A 22,153-nucleotide genomic window follows, 5' to 3' on the forward strand; every position below is an offset into this window, starting at 1 on the left:
TCACATGGACTTGCATATATATAAATGTAATATTCATACACTTATTATACATTTATTTATATATCTTAATGTAAAAATTATACACTTATTATAGAATTTAATTACAGAAAAACAGTTTTGAACATTATTAACGGGTTAAAACATAGCCTATAAATAACAGACTGGATGTGCAATAACCTTATATCTTAACTTAGCACAACTGTTTTTGGAAAGCACTGGACCAAACAATGATTTTAACATCTGAAAACAATGGAGGTACTTGATCAGATCAGACATCTGTAGATCATGGGGTTCAACAGACCAGATTTGTAAAATATGTGCTAAAATAGTCCTGATGAGAGATGAAGATCAAACTAAGAGCAGAGTGGAATATAAACTATAAAACAGACTTGATTCACACAGAGCTGAAGCTCAACCTTCTTGTAAATTTAAACTGTTGGTCTGATTTCACTCCGTGGGTTTAATGGTGAGTCTCTTCTGTGTTGTTCACTTCTTGTAGATCTGATGTCATAAACCAGCACAGCAACAGCAGCCACGCCCACCACTGCAGCGACGACCAATCGGATCGCAGCTTCACAAGTCTCACAACAGTGGGTACAGTCTGAAAAGAAAAAGATCACTCTTTACATTTTAACTAATGGGTTATTATGATAGGTCTATGTAATAATATGAATATTAGGCTGTGTTTGGAGAAAACAATCAATGTGATTTTAGACTTGAATTGACTACGCTAACAGAATTGAGTCTGAAATCTCACAGATGATGTACCTGTATTGAGATTCTCAGTGTGTTTGAGGGTTGAATTGTTCACTGCACAGCTGGACGACACACATCTGGAGCTTGAGGAACTTTCTGCTGATGAAGAACTTTGTGTAGTAGTCGCTGATAATGAAAGGCGTTAGTTAAGAGTTAAGACAAATAATGTTAATCTACTTACAGTCGGGTTCTTTTGCAGAAGTTTTTCTGCATCTGCTTTAGATGGTGGCTTGTTCACCACAACTGCTTGCTTTCAGATTTGTATGACAACGATTATGTGTCAACACAAAATACATACTTGAAATCTTTCCACTTGATATTTCAGTTCATGTCATTCCTTGAATCATTTGTGAGCAGACTACACTGTGTAAATTAAATTCCCTGTATAGTTCAGCAATGAAAAAACTATTTCCTATGGGAAACAAGTCATTTTTTATATTGAATATTTTTTACTACATGGGATACTTCACATCCATAAAGGCAAGTGGTCAGAAAAGAAACTCATTATCCAGTTCACGAATAAAATGACTAAATATTGAAATACAAAAAGGACAGCCACGTAGTTTCACAGAACTTTGGACTTCTACAATTACTTACATTCCTCCATTCAAATTAGATTTAACTACATGTACACCGTGTTTTTACTTTGTGAATTATCATTGATTATTATGATCGATCGTATTTTATTTTCACTATAGGCTACATGCAATGTATGAAGACACATGCTGGCATCTGTTTTAACTATAATATATTATTATAAAGCCTGCATTATGGATCGAGTTCTGGTTCATTACAGCTTTGTTATTCTATAGTTTAACCATGATATTGTAGGAAAACTGTGGTTATACAAATTGTACTGAAAAGGGACGAAAAGAAAAACAACAAACAAGATTATTTTCATAAAATAAAGTGAAATAAAATATCTGAAGACACTAGTGAAGGAGACTGACAGTAATTCTGTACTCACCAGAGACTGTGACTCTGAAGCTCTTGGATCTGGTCTCTCTGCTGGTGAGTATTAGTTGATAGAGTCCAGAGTCTGTGGTTCTGCTGTTTGTGATGGTCAGAGATCCAGTCTGAGGATCCAGATTCAGTCTGTTTTTGAGTGTTTTATCATCATCAGTGTCATATGTGGAGCTGCTTCTGGTCAGACTGTTGAATTGAGCTATTCGTGTTTCTCCAAACCTCCACTGAATCAGACGATACTTCTGTACTTCAGTAACACCAGTGTTTAGAGAGACAGATTCTCCCTCCATCACTGACACAGACGTCACTTCATCTGTCCCGCCTGGAGAACAAACAGGAACTATCACTCTCAGATCAGTTTGATGGGTTTTAATGAGGAATTTTTATTTAATTTTATTACAATATAGAAGTTAATATGTCATTAAGTCTCTGAAATGGGCCCTTGTTACCATGTTTCTTTTGTGATCAAAAAACGGATCTTGGTTTAAATAAGCAAATATTAACTCGTAGTAAATCATCAGTTCTTCCTGCTTCATAAGTTTGATTCAATATGTTCTTCCAAAACTACTGAGACATTTTGCAACAAGTGAATACTGACAAAACAATGTAATGTAACTTATTACAATTATTAGACAATAGTTAGACAATAGAGAACTTGAATACTGTACATCAACTAAATGCATCTCTTGTTTTTTTTAATTTTCAGATCTATTTCTTTATTTATATTAACTTGTGTAATTTACATGATTAGATTAACAAGCTCAAGATCAACTAAACTTTTTTTAGTACTAGATTATAAGAAAGTCACACATAAGTTAAATTATGTTGAAATAGTGGACCACATGTACAACATAAGCGTAAGAAAATAAAAGCAGATTATGGCGTATTTAATTTATAATAGGAATAACAGATAAACAATGGCTGCAGAGTTTTAACAGAACCATATTACTCTATTAAAACTTCAAGAAGACACATTAATAACTTACCAACCAGACGCCTCCAGCACAAACATAACACAACAAAAGCACGAACCATAATCCTTGACTGTTCTCCAACCATTCTAATATAATAACACTGTAAATATCTGAAACACACTGTTAGACTGGTATGAAGTACAGATGAGGGACTGTGTCTTCAACCAAAAACTCTTGTGGTTTTACAGTAGGCGATGTTTGTCAGCACTTCCTAGAGTGAAATATGTTTGTCAGCACTTCCTAGAGTGAAATCTTTAATACATGATTGCTCAGTGTTTGACTGTATTTACTGAAGTACAGAATCAATTATACAACATGACAAAAAGTTGTGTTTCTGATGCTATAAGGTGTTTGTCCAATCTTATTTTTATTATCATTATTATTACTGCAGAACTAACAATTACACACAAGCTCAGGGAAAGATGGCAGTGTCTTTAACAATGAACAATCATAATCAGAAAACATAACTATAATGGGATGACGGAGATCAATGAGAATGCATTTGTTGTTGTTTTTGTTATTTATAACCCTCTGGGATCAAACATGAGAGACATTCAATAATAGTTTAATAGTTTAATAATAGCCAGTTTTACGTGTGGATGAACAATTTTACACATACAATCAAGAGTTTAATAACATATTCAGGTGATTACGATTTTGGATTTCATTATTTAAAAAATAATATCTTTAAGGATAACAGATAAACTGTGGGTTATATTAGCAGAGTTAAACTACAGTATAAAAACCCAAAATCTATTGGTTATACTACAATCACAAGGGAACTGTTTCTTCTACAAGAAATGTTCTACAAAAATGAGCAAATTTCATCATCATCAATATTTTTACAGATAGATGAATTAGTGCTCTTATTTCTTAAGTTGTTGTGCTTGTTATAACGTCATAGGTCACATGATAACGTAAAAATGGCGGATCAGATGTATTTGTCTGTAGAGTACGTACTCTTTAAGAGCTCGTTAAGTAAGTACTTATTGAAATGAAGTTGAGTTTGTCATTCAGACACAGACACTTTCTATAGCAGCCAGATCTTCTAACAGCAGCTGCGGTGACTTTAACATTTCAAACCCCTGCCCCTGAGAACAATTTATTCCCTGGAAGGAACCAAACCACACACCTGAATCTGATTTTAACACAATACTTGATCAGGCCAAACATCTGTCGATCAATACATGTCAGAAAACTCCTGTGGTTCAACAGTCAAGCATGCAGAAACATGCTAAAATATCCATGATGAGAGATACATATACGACTGAGAGAAGAGAGGAATAGAAACTGATGCGTTTATTTTTGTGACGTGTGACTGTGATCAGCTTTCTTTCTTCTTTGCTTCTCATTTCATGCTCAACAGTTTTTTTTTTCACTCCAGCGGCCAACATCTTTCTAGAACTGTTAACAGGACTTTAACAGGAACAACCACAGGAGGTTAATGTTTGTCACTTTTTAAAACACATTTTTAACATTTGAATATGCATTACTATCTTAAGTGCATCTCTATGCAGATATTTTTTCAGTGTAATAGTTTTATCCAAGTCATGTGTCATTTTATTGAATTTTTGTTCTTTATATTATTTATTTGACTATTTATATTAGAATTGTTTTTATATATTTGTATTGCAGTGAATGGCCTAGTGGTGTCTGTTATTTTCTGTTAATTGTGTCTGATTAAGCAGAATTCAAAGATTTAAATGTAACCAGAAGAAAGATTATATTATTTTGTTCTATAAAATGAAATGGATGTCACTGGGAAGAATAATATAATCTTTTGGCCAGTAAGATATTGTGCTGTGGGATGCAAACTACTTGAAAAATGAATCCACATATCTTGCATGGTCAAGACTAAAGATGTAAATATAATCAAATTAATGAGTAAAACGAGGCTATATAACATTAAAACTACATAAGTTGAATTTACGTAAATTCTTTCAAAACAAACAACCAAACTCTTGGACAAAATGTAACCTGGGGCTTTTTTCACAGTACAGTGAATATTAAAAGGTAACACCAAAGAAAAGTGCCGTCTTCTTTAGAGGAAGCCCGTCACACTGTAACAGCCAGCTCATTTTTTAAAGATTGAATTTTAGGTGTCAGCTCACCCTTTCCCAAGTTGGGATTTACCTGCTTGATGAAGTGGAAAGTGTTTTTCATGTACTTCAGATAGTCCAAGTGCAGGGCAGAGTCCAAAGAAAAGACAGTAAGCCTGGGGCAGGTTTCCTGGTTCCATCACTAAGCTCCCTTCCAAGATGACGTGCTTTCCGAAAGGCTTTAGCTCTGGACTTTCTAGATCCAGGGAGACCATTCCCACTGGAATTTGTTGGTATGAGTCCTTGACATCCTAACAAAGAAACAGATTTACAAGACATAGGGTGTTGTCAACTTAAATGTATATTCAACTAAAAATGAAAATCACCAATGTAAACTACACTGAAATGCATAAAAAAAAATATTTAACGTTATTCGTTACTGGATATTTTACACACTTTCAAGCCACATTCACTGCAGTTTTGCTACCAATACTTGTAATGTATAATCCTTCAAACTCAAAAGACATTAGTAAAAGGTATTACTTTCAGTTGTACTTAAAGGCTTTGTTCACCCAAACATTTTAATTCTGTCATTAATTACATTCCAAACCTGTAAGACTTTCGTTCATCTTCAGAACACAAGTCATTATAATTTTTATGAAATTTAGAGTTTTCTTTCCCTCCATTGACAGTCTGCCAAACTGTAATTTTCTATTTCCATAAAAATAGTAAATATAATTATTAAAGTATTCCATATGATGGGGTTTAACCTACATTTAATGAAGCAATGTGAATGCTTGTTGTGCGCAAAAAAAAACCTACATTTTGTTATTTACAAAATAGATATCTGCAATGCACATTCACAAGATGTGACGACTGGGTGAAGAAAGAGCTGGAAACAAGTGCGAGTATGAACAAAGTTTTAATGAGAGACAATAACCAAACAAACTGGAACACAAACAACGCTGGGAAGAAGATACAGTCCGAGATGGTGGAAGGAGGTGATAAATCTAGATGATGGTGGTGAGTTGGCAGCAGGAGAGGGTGGCACAGGAACTGTGGCACCCCTGAGCCTTCCAACCAGTGACGCCACTTCTCTAAAGCTAATTTGACGGTCAACAATTCTCTGTTACCAATGTCATAATTGCGTTCCGCAGGAGATAAACGATGGAAGAAAAACGCACATGGATGTACCTTATCGTCCGAGGCAGCACGTTGGGACAGCACTGCTCCTACCCCTACCTCTGATGCGTCTACCTCCACCACGAACTGCAGTGCGGGGTCAGGGGCCACAAGGATGGGAGCCGAAACAAAGCGGCTCTTGAGGTTAGCGAACGCAGTCTCGGCTGTGTCCGACCACCTGAACGGAGTACTGGGAGAGGTCAAGGCCATCAGAGGTGAGGCTAGTTGGCTGAAATTGCGAATAAAACGCAGATAGAAATTGGCAAACCCCAGAAACCGCTGTAGGGCCTTACAGGAATCTGGAGATGGCCAATCTATCACAGCCTTAACCTTGTCAGGGTCCATGCATATTCCCTCGGATGAGATGATATACCCTAGGAAGGGAACAGACTGTGCATGTAATACTTATTTCTCCGCCTTGACAAAAAGCCCATTCTCAAGTAACCTCTGGAGCACTCGTCTGACATGTTGAACGTGTTCCTGGAGAGATGAAACATATATAAACTGATCTACCATATCTCTCAACACGTCATTAACGAGTGCTTGGAAAACCTCTGGCGAGTTGGAGAGCCCGAACTGCATCACCAAGTATTCAAAATGCCCTCTAGGGGTGTTAGAGGCGCTTTTCCATTCATCCCCCTTCCTGATGCGGACCAAATGATAAGCATTACGTAAATCCAATTTTGTGAATACCGATGCTCCCTGTAACCTCTCAAAAGCTGAAGACATTAGTGGCAAAGGATAGGTGTTCTTTATCGTAATGTTGTTCAGCTCTCGGTAATCAATACAAGGTTGCAGAGAACCATCCTTCTTACCCACAAAAAAGAATCCCGCCCCTGCTGGAGAAGAGGAAGGGCGGATGAACCTCGATGCCAAGGAATCAGAAATGTATTTCTCCATGGCCTCCCTCTCCGGAATAGAAAGAGAGTATAGTTTGCCTTTAGGCGGAGACTTACCTGGTACTAAGTCTATCTGCAAGGGAAGTCGTGGCCTAATGGTTAGAGAGTCGGACTCCCAATCGAAAGGTTGTGAGTTCGAGTCCCGGGCCGGCAGGAATTGTGGGTGGGGGGAGTGCATGTACAGTTCTCTCTCCACCCTCAATACCACGACTTAGGTGCCCTTGAGCAAGGCATCGAACACCCAACTGCTCCCCGGGCGCCGCAGCATAAATGGCTGCCCACTGCTCCGGGTGTGTGCTCACAGTGTGTGTGTGTGTTCACTGCTCTGTGTGTGTGCATTTCGGATGGGTTAAATGCAGAGCACAAATTCTGAGTATGGGTCACTATACTTGGCTGAATGTCACTTCACTTTATCGCACAGTCGTAGGGACGATGCGGAGGAAGAGAAGCAGCACAGGACTTACTGAACACCTCTTTCAGGTCCAGGTACTCTGCGGGGACGTTTGATAATACCATGTTCTCCTTCTGAAAGACAGGGACAACAGGACAAGCAGAAACCAGACAAGACTCTTTCACTCCACAATATGTTTGATTAACCAGGGGTGACCTAAAACAATGGGAGCTACTGGGGAGTCCATGAGGAAAAAGGATATGGTTTCACAGTGGTTGCCGGATGTGAGCAGAGTGATGGGTTCCGTATGGTGGGGGACGTGTGGCAGTTCCTGGCCATTGAGGGCGGTGACATGGATGGGCTGAGAAATAGGAAGGATAGGAATGTTCAAGTAACGTGCAATGATAGAGTCAATGTAGTTACCTTCGGCTCCAGAGTACAGAAGGGCGTGCCAGTCGTGAGTGTGATTCTCCCACCACAGTTTCACCGGAAGGAGAGTCGGTGATGTAGTTGAGGACTTCCCGGCGGAGATGCCACCCGATAGTAGCCTCATCCTTACTACCGGGCTGGCTCCTTTCACCGGGCAGGAATAGATGGAATCTGCATGGGTTCGTGGTCGTCGACGAGACCGACCGTGTTCTTTCGACTCGAGCGGCCCCTTTCCAGAGAGATGGGATGGCGTGTAGGACTGGTCTGTCTACCCAGACGGTTAATCCGGGCATCAACTTGAAGAGCCAGGTCGATAAGACCGTTGAGTGTAGGGGGCAGCTCGAGGAGGTAGATCTCCTCCTGAACACGGTTGGCCAGCCCATGCAGGAATCGATCCCTCTGCACCGCCTCGTTCCACTGGCACGCGGCCGCCAGGGTACGGAACTGGATGGAATAGTCCTTGACCGAAGATCTTCCTTGTTGCAGGTCTGAGAGCTACCAGCCGCGGCTCGATCGAAGACTCTTTTCATCTCATCCGAGAAGGTGTGGAACGAGACGCAACACAGATGTTGGTTCTCCCACACCGCCGTCCCCCATAAGGCGGCTTTGTTAGATAGTAAAGTCAGGGAAAATGCAACCTTCGACTCCACGGTCGCGAAGGTGCGTTGCTGTAAAGCAAAGTGCATGGAACACTTATTAAGGAAAGTCTTGCAAAAGTTTGGCTCACTGGAATAATTATCTGGTGCCGGAAGTCGTGGCTATGGCCGGAATTGGTCCTGGGAGGTCTCCCGGGGGATGGGCGGCGCAGGCGGTGCGATGGGCGCAGTGGGAGAAGTGAGTTGATGAATCCGCTGGGTGAGCTCGGACACCTGTGTCACCAGGGCTTGGATCGCGCGTCGTGTTTGCATGTTTACCATGCTCTCCTGCTGCCGATCCATACGATTGACGCTGTGATGGATGAAGTCAGATAGTGAAATGGTGCTCGCTGCTTCCATGGTGGGTGAGAGCGTTCTGTGACAACTGGGTGAAGGAGGAGCTGGAATCAAGTGCGAGTATGAACAAAGTTTTAATGAGAGACAATAACCAAACAAACTGGAACACAAACAACGCTGGGAAGAAGATACAGTCCGAGATGGTGGAAGGAGGTGATGAATCCAGATGACGGTGGTGAGTTGGCAGCAGGAGAGGGTGGCACAGGAACTGTGGGGAATCGAGCCGAAGGTAAGTAGTGATGCTTGTGATGGTTGCGATGAGTGGACGAGGTTCTGGGGAAAGACACGGACATCCAAACGCAGAACAACACAGAAAGCAGAACACAGTTAACCAACATGAAACAACGCTCTCACAAACACAAGACGTGAGACAAGCCATTATATAGAGAGGGTAATGAGTGACAGCTGCTGCTGATGACAATTAACGGAGACGCCCACAAACTAATCAGTGCAGACGCATAACACACAGACTTCACCACAAAGTGCAAAACCCAGAGATCACAGTTTACCAACCGTGACACAAGAGCACCATGACGATTTACCACCTTTCTAGGACTTGGAACTGGTAGTTGCATAGACTGTCACTAAAGGGTCTGATAAATCTGATATCTGATAAAGCCCTCAGATTTCAATTAAAAGATCTTCATTTGTGTTTTAAAGATGAACAAAATCATATAGGTTTGTTAGGACATGAGGGTAACTAATTAATGACAGGATTTTTATTTCTGGGTGAAGTAATCCTTCAAACTGCAGAAGTTTAGTTTAGAGTTCTGTTCTTTGTGTACTTTACTCTTGTGCACTTTGAAAATGGAGTAGACACCGCTTTCAAATGTACAGTCTTTGTAAGGGCTCATGACTTTATGGTTTACTTTTAAATGTGCAGTATGCAGGTGAGGGAAGTAATCAGGCTCAGTGCAAAACTCAGCAAACCCACAGGACAGACAGCTAAACTAAACTGGTACATCTACACCTGACTGTTGATCAGATGATTTGGTGTGAAATTGGGATAAGTTAACTTTTAAGACATTGAATGATTTAAATGTACATAGCCATTCCTGATGCAAAGAAGGAAATGGTTCAGTTCTAGCTTTAAGTTCCATGTTTGAGTCTATAAATAGCTGTGATCTTTTTTCACAGTTAACAGGGCAATACTTAAACTTCCAAAGCATTTCTTCCTGTCATCTGCAACACAATAAAAAAGACAGGTTATCAATAGAGGGCATCCATCCGTTTTTTAATGTATAACATTTTAATCAACAACAATTTATTCAATTTTAAACAATGGCTGTATCAAAATGTAAGTTTTTCTAACTTTAGCTTAAATTCACTCACCAGATTTAGTAAACTGTGGTCTTCATGTCTCACTTAGCTGTAAATCTCGCTGTATGTGTCGAACATGCAGGGGTTAAAATGGAACCGCCATGTGCGAGTGAGAAAACAGGTTAGGGTTAACAGGTGAAAATGTCACGACCTGTAATAAGCATGTTATTGCTCACAAACAGCCCATCAATAATAATAAAAAACCTCAAAACAATAAACAGACGAAAAAATTCAGATTCATTCGTCAGGAGATGAGCGGGATCCTGTTCGCCGCACCTGTTACACTAACTCACAAACATAATTTTGATGGTAAGAGAGAAAAAAACAACTGAACAGCCGAAACTATGTCTGCTAAATTCGCCTGTGTTTCAAGTTCAAGCGGGACTAGTGAGAAGAAAGTAAAAAATTACTAAAACAATGTTTTCACTAATAGGTGAACAATAAAACTGGCTAAAACATTTGCTTTATAACTACCAAAGTCCTTTCAGGCAAGTCGTGCCACTCGGCCGCCATCTTGGCAACGCCTCCGGGCAGCTATTTCAGAATAACAAGACCAGCTCCTATATAAATGAATGGGCAGAGAGTCAGAACTGCACTTTCACTGGTCACCGCGACATAAAAACAGCATGTATAGAAACAGCAGTGAAATATGATAAAAATCGCTGTCAATGTCAATGTCAAAGTCACCTTTATTTATATAGCGCTTTAAACAAAATACATTGCGTCAAAGCAACTGAACAACATTCATTAGGAAAACAGTGTCAATAATGCAAAAATGATAGTTAAAGGCAGTTCATCATTGGATTCAGTTATGTCATCTCTGTTCAGTTAAATAGTGTCTGTGCATTTATTTGCAATCAAGTCAACGATATCGCTGTAGATGAAGTGACCCCAACTAAGCAAGCCAGAGGCGACAGCGGCAAGGAACCGAAACTCCATCGGTGACAGAATGGAGAAAAAAACCTTGGGAGAAACCAGGCTCAGTTGGGGGGCCAGTTCTCCTCTGACCAGACGAAACCAGTAGTTCAATTCCAGGCTGCAGCAAAGTCAGATTGTGCAGAAGAATCATCTGTTTCCTGTGGTCTTGTCCTGGTGCTCCTCTGAGACAAGGTCTTTACAGGGGATCTGTATCTGGGGCTCTAGTTGTCCTGGTCTCCGCTGTCTTTCAGGGATGTAGAGGTCCTTTCTAGGTGCTGATCCAGCATCTGGTCTGGATACGTACTGGATCCGGGTGACTGCAGTGACCCTCTGATCTGGACACAGACTGGATCTGGTGGCCACGGTGACCTCGGAACAAGAGAGAAACAGACAAATATTAGCGTAGATGCCATTCTTCTAATGATGTAGCAAGTACATAGGTTGTTATGGGAAGTGTTCCCGGTTCCGGTTTACCTAATTAATGCAAAAATCCTTTAACGGATTTGGATAATAAAAGCATATTAGTATGTTATGTGTATGCCAGGTTTGTACATTACTTGAATTTATTTCAATAAATTTTTTACAATTTTGAGCAGACCAGTTACAAGTTTATTTATGATGAGCTGATTTGAGTTTTCTTGAACTGATAATGTAACATAGTAAGTTGTTTTAACTCAGAGCATCAAGTTGAAACAACAAATGACCATTAGTTTAAAAAATTGTAAAACTTAACTTCTTGAGTTGAAACAAAGAGTATCTGTAAGTTGAGTTAACTCACATTTTTAAGGCAGCAGGTGAACTTTCGTTTATAAGTTTAACCAACGTGAAATGTTTTACAGTGTATACACGACTCATATATTTTTTCCTCTGACAAACTTTATTTAATTTTTAGCGTGTTTAAAAAATAAAAAACAAAGAAAACATTCAGCAAATGAAAATAGGCGATTAATCCGTTAAAATGTGTTAAAAATGTGTTACTCTTGGTTAACAGTAATTATAATTATTTTACTTCAGAACAGAGCCTGGAACTAATCTAGGTTATCCATGTTTTTTTTTTCATTGCATCTGAAAATGACTTTGTTCATTACATTCACTTCACGCGATCTGGCGCAGATCAGCCTCCCGCAAAACTCAGCTGTGGACGATTTAAAAATGTTTGATATAAAGCAGTGGTTCTCAACCCGTAGCCCGTGACGAATTCAAATGCGGCCCGCACCACATGCTGAATAAAAAAATAAAAAAACTTTATAATTTTCTAAAATTGTATCGTTTACATCAATTAAAAAAATATGCTACAAATGAAATATAAGCTATATCCTAATGTTTTTATGTGATTTTTTTTTCTTCATATATTATTTTCAGACATGAGCACTGGCATAAGCATTTAACGAACACATACAAGCGCGCACTTTGGCAGAATTCAATTCAAATAGTCATCAACAGCCATTAGGTAAATTGCCTTTAAGGTAAAATTGCGCATCAGAATGGACACATTTGTTTTTTAAGGGAGAAAAAAAAGAAATTCAAATAATGCCACCGAATGAACATGTACAAACTGTGAATAGTCGCAGTATCAGTAGCCTACTGAAGGAGAAGTGCTGGATTTTCGTTTGTTTTTTTTGCCCCGCAACTCACTTGAAGAAGTTCAGATAAATGGAAACACCATACACTATGTAACAATCCTTATCGTCATTGAAGAGTGTGTGCCGAGGCTCTGAGCAGACGACCGCACGGACAGGTGCGGGTGGTCAATAGGCTTCAAAAGCAAAATTGCACATGTGCAGGCAGAGTGAAGAAGCTCATTGCTACTCGAACCTGTGCAATCCGTCAATAAAAGAATATAAAGACAGTCAGATGTGCAATAATTATGGGCAATTGCAGAGCGGACCATCAGCCTGCGAATTCAGAAGTATAAATTGAAGAAGTCTGCGTCCGCGCTGGCCGTGTCTGCGTCCGGATTGCTCATGCGGAAAGTATAACACAGGCGTTACAATCGCAACTTCTTTGTGTTATTGCTTTCAAGCTGAATCTCACAAAATTGGTCCCGACAGCATCAGGTGTTTTATTTATGGGGAATAGAATTGTTTATTTCAATGAATGTAATAGATTATATATCATAATAGTTAGGCTATAATATTATAAATCAGGTTGGTTTGTATTGCTGACGTAATATGTAAATTATATGCGTAGACTTGCACTTAGACCATAGTGCGGCCCGCGGGAAAAAAAGGTTGAGAACCACTGATATAAAGGTTGCTGTCCCATTTTATACAGGAATTGTTCATTTTAAAAAATCGAATTATATTGTTAGTTCTAATTATATTGTTAACACAAGTTCATTTAGAACTGTTTTTTTACTTATAAACTCCTTGAGAATATAAAGTTAGTTTAATAGTATTTAAATTCAAGTTTAAAAAAAGGTTTTAATTGCTTAAATTATTTTTTATTAGTTAATAATATGTTATCATGTTTGTTCTTGTAAAAAATACGTGTTTATTCTTTAGGAAAACAAGGGAAAAATAAGGGACAATCCGAATATTTGTTTTGCTTTACCTATTTATGTAAGCTACAATTATTCAAATAATTAATAATAATAATAATAATAATAATAATAAAATAATGTCATTAAAAAAATACCATTGGCCTGAGTAATTTTGACCATTATAGAATTGTGACTTTAAAGATTAGTCATTGGTAAAAAATACTGTGAAATTAATAATGGCATAACATTTTAGAAATTAACTGGCATTTTAGAGCAACTGAAGGTTTATGAAACATCAGCCAATAAAGCATTTTTTTAAACAACGGAACTTAAAGTTGTGAACTAAAATATTATTTCAACCATACAGTGTGAATAAATAAAATGCATAATTTTCATAACATTTCATTATTCATAAAATGCATAACGTTTCTGGTGTTCTGGATTTGTAGGCTACTTCAATATAATGAGCTTCAAGTTTAAGAATAGCCCTAGACTAGTTTCTCTCTCTCTCTCTCTCTGTTTAACAGCATTAGCTCAATGATATACGTCTTCCTTCCGTTAGAATTTTCCTGCCTTGCTAAATGTTGGGCTCATGCAGGGCCGGCGCGTGCCTATAGGCGAACTAGGCAGCTCAGCCAGGGCAGAGAGAGAGAAGGCGAGAGAGAGAAAGAGAGAGAATTATTAATGTATTTGTTTGTTTCACATTAGGTATAAATAAAATAAAAGCTATAAATAAATAAAAAAACTTTACATTTCGAATAAAAATTCCCGCACGGCAGCGCCCTATTAGTAGGTCTATATGCATGCAAAATACTTTAATGTATATTCAAAAATGTGAAACCGAATAAATTTATCTGGTCATGAGTAATCCTCCGTGGAAGAGCGCTTTTCGCTGCTTAGAGACCATGGGCGCGTATTTGGATTTTTAGATGACATCGCATCTCTCAAAGAAAAGGAGAATAGAATAGCCTAGTTCTTCAGGATTGCTTAGGACTGGAAAAGGCCCTGACTCATGGAGACTCGCGGATGTTGATGGGCATGAATTGTTTGAAGAGCTGACTGCTTTGGGTAGACACCTGGTTGCTGGATCTAAACCACTGGATGCGCTATAATTCATCTGTGAAAAAGGGATGGAAAACAATTTTCCAAATGTTTTTGTAGCATTGAGAGTGCTTCTCACTCTCCCTGTCACTGTGAGCTATGGAGAACGCAGTTTCTCAAAGCTTAAACTGATAAAAATGATCTCCGAAGTACAAGTTAAACTCGAGGATGCAATCAAAGCGTTTGCCGCTGCGAAAGCCCGACGCGCACGCTTCTGAAATGAAGGTGTGTGAATGTGTGTATCAGTCAAGAAAACAATCGAAAACTCCAGTTTTGTGAGCTAAAAAGTTGAGTGCACATGTTTAGTTTTATTCTGTACACTATCTATTAGCCTATGAAACAGAATTTATACTTTGCTGTTGCATTGTGTAGGCTACCCTTTTCACCTTTTTGCAGAATGAAAAAATTAAAAACTCTGAAAACATGCTTGCACATTTTTATTTTAGTGTAATTTCATAGATTAAAAAAAAATTGTTTACATGCATCTTAAGGATCCCTAATTGTGAATGTGAGGGGGGCGGCACGATCGTGCTCTGCCTAGAGCGGCATTTGAGCTTGCTCTGGCCCTGGGCTCATGATCAATAAGTTGTATTGGCCTCAATCTGATTCAGTAAAGTCAAACCGCAGACAGTGAAGCTTGCATCACTGAGCGCGCGGGACTCGCTGTGAGGCGGGAACAGAGGATTCCGCTTGGTCTTAAAGCCTCCTTATATCCACGATCACAAATAACAATGATTTTCGTAAAATAATGATTAATTATTAATTGATGATTTGTTATTATCATTATGGTCTTGTGAAAATAATAATATGGGCTGCGAGAAAATTATGAATACAAAGAATACTTCTGAGTGCAAGCATGTTTCAGCCCAGTAACACACCGTTCCTCAGAGCCAAAACACAGACCGAATTCTGTTCAGCTGGAGGGGGTTGGGTTTTGGGTAGTTATTCATGGCTTGTGGTGGTCGAGATAAAAGTGTGAATTGCTCTTTCATATGGACAAGTGTCTTATGAGGCTTTCACTTGCTGAACCGGTTTATATACGACTGTTGTTTGATTATATTCACAGTCCTGGCTCTCTCCAACGAGAGAAATGCAACATTCACACATTACACTATTCCTTTTCGTCTAAAAACATTTCAAGCTTTCTGTAGATATATTTTAATGTACCTATGTGAGACACAACGATATTATGTTAATTAAAAAATTATACATTCATTATCATGAAAAATTAAAGTGATGAGACGGCGCCTCCCTGTCATTAATGCACATTAATAATTTTTGCACAAACACTTGAATATGAGCTTCTTATCACGAGTAAAATTCATGCCAACAGCCAACATATTTAGCTTGATCAGAAGGTTGACTGCAAGAGTCGAGCGGGATGTTAAGAGTTTGTCTGTTTCTTTTACTGATTATTTTCGGGTTAAAGCATGATTTAAACAGATTCACACTCAATCGCTTTCGCAATAATGCATTCAAACAAATGTAATCTTACAGTGCTACATTATCAGCATGCTATCTGATTTTGAAATCTTGAAGTTAATCGATCTGTTTAGAAAAAAAAACTGACAAAAATGTACTGGGCCCGGTTCCCCAAAACGTTCTTATCGCTAAGTAGTTCTTAACCTATTCCTTAACCTCTCTCCTAACCTTATGGCACGGTTCCCGACACGTTCGTACGCTAAGTATATCTTCTGTAAGTCACACTTTCGTAAGGTTGGTCTGGACCATTCGTAGCTCTCTCTTAGCGTTATTTGAGCTCGTGACGCTACTGTACAGCAGTCTTTAGAAACCAGCGCAGCGAAGTACAAGTCAAACTATGGTATGTTGACAATTTTGTGGCTCAATGATTTTCTGTTATTTTTTAAGACTCATAATAAATTATGTTCGCAATGGATACAGGCCTATTTATGAAGTTGACTTTATGTGGTTACAGAACTAATAAGGTGGTAATTAGCCTAGGCTTTTTCGTAATGTAATTAAAGCGAATTGGCAATCATTTTTTTGATAATTAAAATCTGGCAAACAATTTGGCTCTAAATGGCTAAGATCTTTAAATGGGTAAGCATGGTGGTGTCCAGTAAGCGACCAACTATGGCAGCGATCCAACGTGTTCTTGTAATGAATCAAAGACGGAGCCGGACTCGGAGCCATTTAGTCCATGTCAGTTTTTTTATTCGGCAAAACTTAAGCCCTTTTGACATTTTGCCTGACGTGGCTATATTAAAAAAAATCCCCCCCCAAGACAACTCATTGTGGAGAAGCTGGACCTACCCAGACCTGCGCTGGCCAGGCTAACGCGGCGGAATTCTGCTTTACTGCTAGATCCGATTACTTTTCTTCTCTTTTAGAAGAAAACAAACATAACCCCAGGTATTTTTTTAATACAGTGGCTAAATTAACGAAAAATAAAGCCTCAACAAGTGTTGACATTTCCCAACACCACTGCAGTAATGACTTTATGAACTACTTTACTTCTAAAATCAATACTATTAGAGATAAAATTGCAGCCATCAGCTACAGTATCACATCAGACAGTGCACTATAGAAACCCTGAGGAACAGTTCCACTCATTCTCTACCATAGGAGAGGAAGAATTGTATAAACTTGTTAAATCATCTAAACCAACAACATGTATGTTAGACCCTATACCATCTAAGCTCCTTAAAGAGGTGCTTCCAGAAGTCATAGATCCTCTTCTGACTATTATTAATTCCTCATTGTCATTAGGATATGTCCCCAAAACCTTCAAACTGGCTGTTATTAAGCCTCTCATCAAAAAACCACAACTTGACCCCAAAGAACTAGTTAATTATAGACCAATCTCGAATCTCCCTTTTCTGTCCAAGATACTAGAAAAGGTGGTATCCTCACAATTATATTCCTTCTTAGAGAAAAATGGTATATGTGAGGATTTCCAGTCAGGATTTAGATCGTATTATAGTACTGAGACTGCTCTCCTTAGAGTTACAAATGATCTGCTCTTATCATCTGATCGTGGGTGTATCTCTCTATTAGTTTTATTGGATCTTAGTGCTGCGTTTGACACAATTGACCACAACATTCTTTTGCATAGACTTGAACACTTTGTTGGCATCAGTGGAAGTGCATTAGCATGGTTTAAATCGTACTTATATGACCGCCATCAGTTCGTAGCAGTGAATGAAGATGTATCCTATCGATCACAAGTGCAGTATGGAGTACCTCAAGGCTCAGTACTAGGGCCGCTACTCTTCACGCTTTATATGTTACCCTTGGGAGATATCATCAAGAAACATGGTGTTAGCTTTCACTGTTATGCTGATGATACTCAGCTCTATATTTCTTCGCAGCCCGGTGAAACACACCAATTTGAAAAACTAATGGATTGCATAGTCGATATAAAAAACTGGATGACGAGTAATTTCTTACTGCTAAATTCTGAAAAAACAGAGGTGTTAATTATAGGACCTAAAAACTCTGCTTGTAATAACCTAGAACACTGTCTAAGACTTGATGGTTGCTCTGTCATTTCTTCGTCATCAGTTAGGAACCTAGGTGTGCTATTTGATCGCAATCTTTCCTTAGAAAGCCACGTTTCTAGCATTTGTAAAACTGCATTTTTCCATCTCAAAAATATATCTAAATTACGGCCTATGCTCTCAATGTCAAATGCAGAAATGTTAATCCATGCTTTTATGACCTCAAGGTTAGATTATTGTAATGCTTTATTGGGTGGTTGTTCTGCACGCTTAGTAAACAAACTACAGCTAGTCCAAAATGCAGCAGCAAGAGTTCTTACTAGAACCAGGAAGTATGACCATATTAGCCCGGTCCTGTCAACACTGCACTGGCTCCCTATCAAACATCGTATAGATTTTAAAATATTGCTTATTACTTATAAAGCCCTGAATGGTTTAGCACCTCAGTATTTGAATGAGCTCCTTTTACATTATAATCCTCTACGTCCGCTACGTTCTCAAAACTCAGGCAATTTGATAATACCTAGAATATCAAAATCAACTGCGGGCGGCAGATCCTTTTCCTATTTGGCGCCTAAACTCTGGAATAACCTACCTAACATTGTTCGGGAGGCAGACACACTCTTGCAGTTTAAATCTAGATTAAGACCCATCTCTTTAACCTGGCATACACATAACATACTAATATGCTTTTATTATCCAAATCCGTTAAAGGATTTTTAGGATGCATTAATTAGGTAAACCGGAACCGGAAACACTTCCCATAACACCCTATGTACTTGCTACATCATTAGAAGAATGGCATCTACGCTAATATTTGTCTGTTTCTCTCTTGTTCCGAGGTCACCGTGGCCACCAGATCCAGTCTGTGTCCAGATCAGAGGGTCACTGCAGTCACCCGGATCCAGTACGTATCCAGACCAGATGCTGGATCAGCACCTAGAAAGGACCTCTACATCCCTGAAAGACAGCGGAGACCAGGACAACTAGAGCCCCAGATACAGATCCCCTGTAAAGACCTTGTCTCAGAGGAGCACCAGGACAAGACCACAGGAAACAGATGATTCTTCTGCACAATCTGACTTTGCTGCAGCCTGGAATTGAACTACTGGTTTCGTCTGGTCAGAGGAGAACTGGCCCCCCAACTGAGCCTGGTTTCTCCCAAGGTTTTTTTCTCCATTCTGTCACCGATGGAGTTTCGGTTCCTTGCCGCTGTCGCCTCTGGCTTGCTTAGTTGGGGACACTTCATCTACAGCGATATCGTTGACTTGATTGCAAATAAATGCACAGACACTATTTAACTGAACAGAGATGACATAACTGAATCCAATGATGAACTGCCTTTAACTATCATTTTTGCATTATTGACACTGTTTTCCTAATGAATGTTGTTCAGTTGCTTTGAAGCAATGTATTTTGTTTAAGGCGCTATATAAATAAAGGTGACTTTGACTTTAAGCCCTGAAGCCCAGCGCTACTTTTTTTTTTTTTTTGTGTTTTTTTTTTTTTTTTGCTACAGAGAGTCATCAAGGTTGTGGGAGAAGGCTACAGCCTAATCAAGACCTCTGTGTGGAAGTGCGTCCACACTGTCTCCAATGCCCTTCTGCGCCATGCCAGGGATTGCATCCTGGTGGATGGCACACTCATCCCTATCGCCAATCCATCAGTGAATGATCAGGCGTAGGCTACTTATCGCGAAAGGAAGACGCGGCCATAAATGTGCAGGTTATAGTGGACCATAGGGGTGTGATATCTGACCTGGTGGCAAGGTCCAGCAACACCTCCTCTGACGAGAGGCTTGGTGCCCTTTTTTACGTTGCTTCGCCAGCATATTTTGTATCTAACTCTCTCTCTCTCTGTTCATTGTAGATAGGTTGATTTTTATTAAAAACATAAACCAATTCCAATCAATACTGCATTAAACAGAAGTAACTGCAGCTGCTTGCCAATCAATCTAATTGTAAAGTACCTTGCCATTAATATAAAAGTGTATTATATAATTTTTATAAGTCGTTAAACCCATGTCAAGAAGCGGCACAAGTGGCACAACGGGATGGATGATTAGCGAGGGATACCCGGTTTGTCTTACCGTCACAACATATCGTGTGAACATTACTGACCCTTTGATAATTTAATTTATAGTCTATATTTTACTGATAACTTAAACTATGTTAAAATAAATGTTACTGTAATAATTTGAGGAATGTTTCATTTGCATAGAACGTGTTGTCTTTCTTAACGCTGTATTGCACCTTCGCGTAAAGTGGAAAATCGATTCATGAGCAATCGATGCCAACTAATTCAGCACCCTGACTTTGGACAGTAACGTAAGAGGCAGCGTGCTAAGAAGCTTCCTAAGGGACACTTCGGGAAACACACTTAGAAACATCAACAACTTTGGTAAGATATATCTTTCGATGTCTTCTTAGCGCGCTAAGAGTGAACGTTATCGGGGAACCGGGCCCAGTTAACTAAAATATTTTCTACATTGGTAAGAAAAATAAATAAAAATCCAGATGAAAAAAATGAATTGCTAAAAATGCCCGGTTTAAAAAAGAATGGAAGAATTATATTACCTTTGTCACGGTAGCAAAGACACTTATCAACATTGTTCACATACCACAGAGTAAGATTAAATGTATTTTCATTTAACTACACTGTAAAGCCCGACAAGTAAACTTAACTCAAACGGTTTGAGTAAACAGATATCCTTAAGTTATGTTAACTCAAACCGTTTGAGGAAACAGATTGCCTTAAACCATTTAAGTTGAAAAAACTAACAGTTATAAGTACTCTGAACTTAATTCAGTTGAGTTCATTGAAAGAAGATATACATTGCAATTAAGTAATTAAGGGATTAATTGACTGATAATTGAGCTTTAGTGATGAACACCTGCTGTTAACAAACAGAATTACTGAAGAAAAGAGAGAAAGGAACTGCAGCTGACTTCAGACACAGCCTCACTCAAACCTGACAAGTTATGTTAACTCAAACCGTTTGAGGAAACCGATTGCCTTAAACCATTTAAGTTGAAAAAACGAACAGTTATGAGTACTCTGAACTTAATTCAGTTGAGTTCACTGAAAGAAGATATACATTGCAATTAAGTAATTAACTGAGTGATAATTGTGAATTAGTGATGAACAGCTGCTGTTAACAAACCGAATCACTGAAGAAAAGAGAAACACAAGAACTACTACAACTGACTTCAGACACAGCCTTAGATGAAATCAACTGAAATAAAATACATGAAATCTCTCAAGATCTGATTAAACAACCCCACAAACAGCATCACCAGCTCCACTTATTAATAACCAGACTGACTTTATTTCTGTCAGCCGTCTACAGAAGATCTTATTGAGAATGAACTAAGGTTTAGATGTTGATTTATTGTTTCATTTGAAGTAACCATGTTAGAGATCAGTGTTTGCTTTAGTTGGGCTCTTGACCCTTGACTTCTGCATGCGGCGGTGAAAGCTTTGAGGAGGCCCTTGAACACCCCACCCTTCGAATTAAAAAAGAAGTGGAGTGACTGGCTCCCCTCAAAGCTTCCTCGGATTTATAAAAATTCGGCCATGCAATTATACTCCCCCTTTGTGATGGGGAGTATTGCATGGCCGAATGATGCACATGTTTTGTGCTTTTTGACCTGTAAAGTAAGATAATTATGAATAAGTGTACGACTATATATGTAAGCAAATAAATGTAAAGAAAAACAATGACTACTACAACACTCACAAAAATGGCATGGCCGTCCTTGCCTCCTTTGGAGGCCTGAAATTCCTCCACGGTGAGGTTCATGATGACCCCTGACCTGTGGACAGAAGTGGCAATCATGACCCCACCGAGGAGGCCAAAGAAGAGGTCCAGCTGCCTCTTTTCATGCTGTAGTTTTTCTAAACATAATGAAAACAAATCATTCAACACAATGAAAACCATTAACTATGAAATCAAACTCTTGATCCACTTTTGTATTTTGTTGTCTGGAATCTACCAAAAGCCTTGTAACTTACGCAATACTTCAGGAAGCACCTCTGAAGCAGCTTTCACAAACTCAGCATGGGCAGCAGGATCCAAAAGGTTTTCTGATATTAAAAAAAGGTAGTTCAATTAAGCACACCAAATTGCATGTCAGGTCCAGTGTTTAATTAAAGGTCCCATATTGTACAACTTTCTGGAGATTTAATTTAGGTGTTGATGTCCTTAAGAATATGTAATTGCAGAATAAAAACCAAAAACAAT

The 22,153-nt window shown here is 38.9% G+C and overlaps 1 protein-coding gene and 1 pseudogene across 1 annotated transcript; one reads left to right on the forward strand and one right to left on the reverse strand.

Annotated features, from left to right (window-relative positions):
* Window positions 1–428: 428 nt before the first annotated feature.
* On the reverse strand, window positions 429–2,817 carry LOC132136861 (uncharacterized). Its single transcript, XM_059547403.1, has 4 exons — window positions 2,709–2,817; window positions 1,724–2,044; window positions 769–882; window positions 429–601 (listed from the first exon to the last, which is right to left on the reverse strand). Exons 1-4 carry the CDS (start codon window positions 2,779–2,781, stop codon window positions 429–431), a joined length of 681 nt encoding a protein of 226 aa, XP_059403386.1. The 5' UTR covers window positions 2,782–2,817.
* Window positions 2,818–17,691: 14,874 nt separating this feature from the next.
* LOC132136872 (uncharacterized) lies at window positions 17,692–18,587 on the forward strand (annotated as a pseudogene).
* The last annotated feature ends 3,566 nt before the right edge of the window (window positions 18,588–22,153 follow it).

This window comes from Carassius carassius, unplaced genomic scaffold (genome assembly GCF_963082965.1).
Source record: "Carassius carassius unplaced genomic scaffold, fCarCar2.1 SCAFFOLD_56, whole genome shotgun sequence".
NCBI classification, from domain to species: Eukaryota; Metazoa; Chordata; class Actinopteri; order Cypriniformes; family Cyprinidae; genus Carassius; species Carassius carassius.